The sequence below is a fragment of the Hypomesus nipponensis genome, chromosome 15 (assembly GCF_054491055.1).
Source record: "Hypomesus nipponensis isolate SF chromosome 15, ASM5449105v1, whole genome shotgun sequence".
Classification (NCBI taxonomy): domain Eukaryota; kingdom Metazoa; phylum Chordata; class Actinopteri; order Osmeriformes; family Osmeridae; genus Hypomesus; species Hypomesus nipponensis.
Window position 1 is genome coordinate 700,098 of NC_140375.1, and position 6,933 is coordinate 707,030.

General features: G+C 45.0%; 1 protein-coding gene across 1 annotated transcript; it reads right to left on the reverse strand.

Annotated features, from left to right (window-relative positions):
* Positions 1 to 1,640: 1,640 nt before the first annotated feature.
* LOC146256691 (uncharacterized) lies at positions 1,641 to 6,724 on the reverse strand. Its single transcript, XM_084674908.1, has one exon. It carries the CDS (start codon positions 6,457 to 6,459, stop codon positions 5,713 to 5,715), a length of 747 nt encoding a protein of 248 aa, XP_084531034.1. The 5' UTR covers positions 6,460 to 6,724; the 3' UTR covers positions 1,641 to 5,712.
* Positions 6,725 to 6,933: the final 209 nt, after the last annotated feature.

The following is a 6,933-nucleotide window of genomic DNA, read 5'->3' on the forward strand; positions in this document are numbered from 1 at the left end:
CCCCTCTGGAGACCCCTGGTGGCCCTTCGGCTCCATCTCCCTTGACCCATTTTCCTTTTTTCCATTCGACATCTTCGGCCCCCACGCAAAATCCACGCCCACTCCACGCCTACACCCGCTACGACCACAATAATAACAAACAAATGTGGTCCCTTAACCCTGTCAGAAGCACCGTTATCATGGGTGATTCTAACCTCCACCGCCTGCCCCTTATACTCCGGGAGGAGGTCCAAGTGGACTGCTACCCGGGGGCCAAATTGTGCCACGCCATCACCATCCTGGGTGGCATTCTGACACCGACCGTACAAGTCACTCGGGTGATTCTCTCTTTTGGCCTTAATAACAGGTCCACGCCCGTAGACCTCTCCATTCAACAGGCCCGCGCCATGTTCGCCGAGGCGGTCGCGACCTTTCCCTTTGCGACTGTGTCGGTCTCCCTGATCAATGCCAGCCCTTACCTGCCCCAAGGGGAAAGGGATACGATCATGACCCTGAATAATTTCCTAGCCGTCCACCTACCCATCATCCCCCTCCTTCCGGCCCGCCTTTTTTCCACGGGACCGGACAATATCCATTGGTCTGCGTCCACGGCCAAGGACATGCTCCGACACTGGTCCAATTATCTGGACTACTGGTTTTGGTCCCATGAGTACACTGCCTCCTTGCTTCGTCACATTTTATCGTTGACTGCTGGCATGAGGTATTTCTACTGGTTCGATCATCTCGACCTCCCGTCGCCCCATCCAGTTGATTGTTGGACACGCTAGGCCCATGCCCCTCTATTATGAACATAACGTCACAACCCCGCCGCTACTTATCCCATGGACAGCTTCTGACTGCTGGTAGCCCTGTTCAGGACTCCCCCGCTATTACGTTCCCCACCCACCCCTTTTCACAACTTTGCAATAAAAACCTCTCCTCTCTTGCACCTCTAACACACTCACTTTCCTTCTATTTTACACTGCATTCACATACACTAAAACACAAAAACACCCGCGCACACTCACATACACACTAACACACAAGCACATGCACACTCATGTTATCCTCACACGCCCTCTCAATCCAGAGAAGAAGGGTTCACGCACATATATATATATATATACACACACACACACACACTCATTCCATCATCACACACCCTCTAAGGGGTACATTCACACACGCACGCACACACACACTACCTCTGGCAGTTTTCGATAGGATGTTCAGAGGCCATCGGACATTCCAGGTGTGACGTGCCTCTTCCTCACACTGCCTGCTTTCGGCAGTGTTCGGAAGTTTGACGACTGCGCCTCCTTGGCAAAGCCTGGTAATATACCCCCTTATGTTTATTCACATCAAATCATCATAATTGTTGTTGCTGCTGCTGCTGTTGTTGTGGTTGTCGTTCTTGTGATTGTTCTCTGTATTGTGACTAGTAGTAAGACGGAACCTCTGGCAATTTTCGATAGGATGTTTGCCATCGGACGTCTCGTGAGTGACGTGCCTCTTCTCGGGGACCCGCCTGGTCTTCCGTCATGACAGCGTCTCCATGGCCCCGGTAATGATTCCCCCGTTTATCCTGGTCATTACTGTGGTGGTATGTGATTCACATCAGTAATGTTATGATAATGTCCAGTAGTATGATTGCTATTAAATCAAATCAAATCAAATGTATTTGTATAGCCCTTTTTACACGCAAGCATGTCACAGAGGGCTTCACATACGCCCATAGAACTGCCCCTCAACCAACCTAAACCCTCAAGGAAGACAAGGAAAAACTCCCAGAAAAACTCCCAACGGGAGAAAAAATGGAAGAAACCTTGGGAGGAGCAATTCAGAGAGGGATCCCCTCCTCCAGAGACGGTTGGCAAGAGAGAGGAGCAGAACACAAGCTAAACATAGTCATACAGTGTCAATGGGTTTTGAAACACCAAAAATCCATTGTTCGGCTTTATAGACGTTGGATGGGACATGGAAACTCGCTGTTGGCCGTCATGGAGGCTGGTTTCCGGTTGACGACCTGGTCCAGCGTTGGTAGACCGACGACCAGGCAGGTCCTGACAGCTCAGACCCCCCACACCACAAGGGATGTGTGGGGGGCACAGAGAGGAGAACAGGGATTAGAGAATGCCAGGAGCAGCTAACAGTTTCAGTCGTAATAGAATGAGATCCCCACCGGTCAAGTGTGGACTAGTGCAGCAATTTAACAAAGCTAAGAGGGTATGTGATGCAGCCCCACACACCAAGACAGCGACAGCCCCCCTTGGTTGGAACATGAAATCTGTTCCAGGGGAAACAACTCTAAAATAGGTTATATTTATACGAATAAGGATGAAAACAACCAGCCCCCCGTTGTCTCCAACTAGTAAACTATAACAATTAAAATATACAGCAACGGAACTATTACAGTAACAATATACAATAACAGGTTTACTTTATTTGTAACATTTAAATGGGCAGTGTGAACATAAGCTAAAATTACAATTTAAAAGTTACATGTGATACACACATAGGCAAACGCACACCCCAGGTTTACATAGAAAGTACACACATTTAACAATCATAGGATTGACTAAACAGGAACGTTTTTAATCTAGTTTTAAATGTCGAAACAGTATCAGCCTCCCTAATTGAGACAGGTAATTTGTTCCAGAGAAGAGGTGCTCTATATGAGAACGCCCTACCTCCAGCAGTTTTTTTCTTAATTTTGGGTATTACCAGATAGCCGGCATCTTGAGATCTTAGAGTCCTTGCGGGGCAATAGGGTGCAAGGAGACCGGAGAGGTACAGTGGTGCCAATCCATGTAGAGATTTGTAAGTTAGTAGTAAAACTTTGAAATCAGCTCTGGCTTGGATAGGGAGCCAGTGTAAAGAGATAAGAGTAGATGTTATATGATCAAACTTTCTTGTTTTTGTCAATAGTCTAGCAGCAGCATTTTGTACCCGCTGTAAATTTTTCAAGTAGGTAATTGGGAGGCCAGAGAACAACACATTGCAGTAGTCCAATCGGGACGTAACAAAAGCATGTATTAGTTTTTCAGCATCATCCTTTGAGAGGAATTTTCGTATTTTGGCAATATTACGTAGATGGAAAAATGCAGTTCTGGTGATTTGTTTAATATGGTACTCAAACGAAAGGTCTGGGTCCAATGTGACTCCTAAATTTTTTACCAACTGGCTTTGAGATACTTTGACACCATCTAAGTTTAAGGTCAGATTGGATACATTATTTCTGTATTTTTTAGGGCCGAAAATTTGAACCTCGGTTTTATCCGAATTAAGAAGAAGGAAATTTGCTGTCATCCAAGTTCTCAACGCGGAAACACATTTTTCCATAGCATGTGGAAATTCTCCAGGCTTTATGGACATGTATAGCTGAGTATCATCTGCATAACAGTGAAAATTTACCCCAGAGCTTCTAATTATGTTTCCTAAATGCAACATATAGAGTGAAAATAACAGAGGGCCTAGAACTGAACCCTGTGGTACTCCGTATTTTACAGTAGTGCTCCTGGATGAGCAACCATCATAGTGGACATATTGTGATCTATCAGATAGATACGATCTAAACCACTGAAGTGAAGTACCAGAGATCCCAGCATAGTTCTCCATACGCTCCAGGAGAATCTCATGATCCACAGTGTCAAATGCTGCACTAAGGTCTAGAAGAACCAGAACAGAGATAGAGCCCGCGTCAGAGGCTAATAATAGATCATTGACTACCTTAGCTAATGCAGTTTCAGTGCTGTGGTGAAGACGAAATCCAGACTGGAGAGGTTCATAAAGCTGATTTGAGGAGAGGTGCTCAGTTAGCTGTTGTGCCACAGCTTTTTCTAAAATTTTGGAGAGAAATGGCAAATTTGAAATTGGCCTATAGTTGCTAATACAACCTGGATCCAGGTTTGGTTTTTTAAGAAGGGGCTTAATAATAGCTTGTTTGAAATTGTCAGGGATTTGTCCAGTTACAATAGATTCATTAATAATACTAAGCATGGAAGGTCCAATAATAGGGAGAAGTTCCCTACAAAGTTTGGCAGGGAGGGGATCAAGAAGGCAGCTGATGGGTTTCGAGGAATCTACCAGCTCGATGAACGCTTCCATAGAAATAGGGTTAAAGTGGGTAAGAGCCTCAACATGCAGCATGCTGGGTATAGAGTCAAATTCTGTGTTGATGGCCACTCCTCCAGGCCTAGTCTGTAGTTTGTCCCTTATTGCATAGATTTTTTGGTCAAAGAAATCTAAGAAATCATTGGGAGAGAGATCTGAACTAACGCGGAGTGTACTTTTCTTAGTGAGTTTTGCAACAGTATCAAATAGGAACTTTGTGTTGTGTTTGTTCTTACTAATCAATTTCGAGAAATATTCTGATCTGGACCTGATGAGGACTTGCTTGTACTCAATTTGGCTGTCCTTCCAGGCCAGGCGGAAAACCTCCAATTTAGTGGTACGCCACTTATGCTCTAATTTTCGAGTGGACCTCTTGAGAGTGCGGCTTTCCTCTGAATACCATGGAGCCATTTTCTTGTCTTTTCTTTTCCTTGGTTTGAGTGGGGCAACAGAATCTAGGGATAACTGAAGAACCAAATTCAGATCCCTTGTTTTAGCATTTAATGATTTATTTGGGACGTCCAGTGCTTCTAGTGCAGCAGGTAGAATATTAGCCAGTTCCATAGCTGTGTTTGGGGTTATGCAGCGGCTAGTAGAAATATTCTGGGTGCCTCCAAGGCTCTGGCAGAGATCCATTTTAAAGGTAACCAGGCAGTGGTCTGATAATATAGGATTGTGGGGGTGGACAATTATGTCACTAATCTTGATTCCCCGTGTGAGAACTAAATCCAATGTATGCGAGTGAAGATGGGTAGGTTTAGAAACCACCTGAGTGAGACCTGTGGAATCCAATAGAGCAGTAAAGGCCTTACTTAGAGGATCTTTTGGGTCATCCACATGGATGTTAAAATCACCCATAATTAAGACATTATCAGTATATGTCACAAGATCAGCACTAAAATCTGCAAATTCCTCTAGGAAGAGGGAATACGGGCCGGGGGGCCGGTATAGAGTAACTAAACTAAATGAGGGAGGGGGGGCAATAGTAGAAGAATTAGTCCTTTTTAGAGTAGTTGGTGGTTTCATGCAAATTATCTCAAATGATTTAAAGGTATTTACGGATTTTAGGCTAAGGTTGAAGCTAGCTTTATATATCATAGCAACACCGCCACCTTTCTTTGAGACACGAGGGATGTGCGAGTACGCAAAATCCGGAGGCGATGCTTCATTCAGGGAGGAATATTCTTCAGGTTTTAACCAGGTTTCGGTGAGTCCAATCAGGTCCAGGTTGCATTCAGACATCAGATCATTAATCAAAACGGCCTTTGGGGATAGAGATCTGATGTTTAGGAGCCCAACATTCCAGTATGGGTTTTTGGCAGCTTTAGACGTAGGTAATCTTTCTGAAAAGGTGGCACTGCTATCAGAGAACTTAGTAGGAAGAGCAACGGGGGAGCAAGGCTGAATACATATCAAATTGGTATAATTCCTAATAATTGAGGGCCGGAATTTGGAAAAATGGCGGGGGACAGACACTGTCTCAATGGGAGAAACAACATCAGCATCCACGCTGGCTACACTACAAGCTGAGCTATCGGGCCCCCAACAGCTCACAACATGCCTATCAACATATCTATCAGACTCTCTAAGAGACTGTGGCCCGGCTTGTTCTAGTGAGTGTCAGGCCTGCTCTAAAATAGCTTCAATATTCCTAGACAAAAGAAAAGCACCTCTCCAGCTAGGATGGAGCCCGTCACTTTTCAACAAGCCAGGTTTGGCCCAGAAACGAGACCAATTATCTACAAATCCTAAACCCTGTTCTGAGCAAAAGCGAGCCAACCAGCGGTTGAGAGAGACAAGCCTGCTGTAGATCTCGTCAGTCCCCCTAACAGGTAGTGGGCCAGAGACTATTACTCGATGCCGACTCATCTTTTGAGCAAGGTCACATGCCCGAGCTATATTAACCTTCGTGACCTCTGACTGCCTCAGCCTTACATCATTGGTGCCGACATGAATGACAATATTCTCATACCTATCATCAGTGCGTGCGCCATGTGCCTTAGCTTGGGCCTTTGCCTTTGCCCTAGTGCTAGCCAGCACCCTAAGATTAGCTTCTATGTCGGTAGCTCTGGCCCCCGGTACACAGTAAACTGTCGCTGGTTGCTCTAATCTAATGTTACGAGTGATGGAGTCACCGATCACTAACGTCTGAGGAGTCCCACTCCCACCATGCTGCAAAGGTGAAACCGGTGGGGCTAAACTTGAGTTCTCCCTCACGCTAGGACTCCCTGTCTGTGATGTTGCGCCAGTCGCATCTAAAGTTACTAGCATACGTTCTTCCTCAAGCGACTGAACGCGACTCTCTAACAGAGTCAACTTATCGAACAAAATGGCACATGTAGGACAAAGTGAGTGGTCGTGAGACATTATAGTTAACTTACGTGAATAGTTTATGCCAACCAAGATAATCCGTCAAGAGCGTTGAGTTGGTTAGTTCAACGGGAACAGTAGCGTCGAGCTCCAAGGAAGAAAGCCGCGCCGAGTAAACCTATAACTAGACAGTAGATGTATGGATTAAATCGGTAAAGACAAAATAAATGAATAAACGAATTAATATATAATATATAGCGGTTAACAAGAAAAAGTTTGGGAAAAGTTTGGAGCAGCTCAGGTGCAGCGCGGTATGTCGTCAGACAGGAAACAGAGGCTAAATCAGCACATATTAGGGTTATTGTTGTTATTAATAGTATGATGCTTATTATTATTATTATTATCATCATCATTATTATCATTGGGATCCCTATCTCACTGGCGTGTCTGTGTGGATACAGATGGAGCATCCATGTGCCTGACCTTGGTTAGCATTCTCTTGTGCGCTCTCTCTCTCTGTCTCGGTGCCCA

Excerpts from the sequence above, each read along its gene's own strand:
- LOC146256691 (XM_084674908.1), bottom strand. The coding sequence starts at position 6,459 with ATGTCTCACGACCACTCACTTTGTCCTACATGTGCCATTTTGTTCGAT.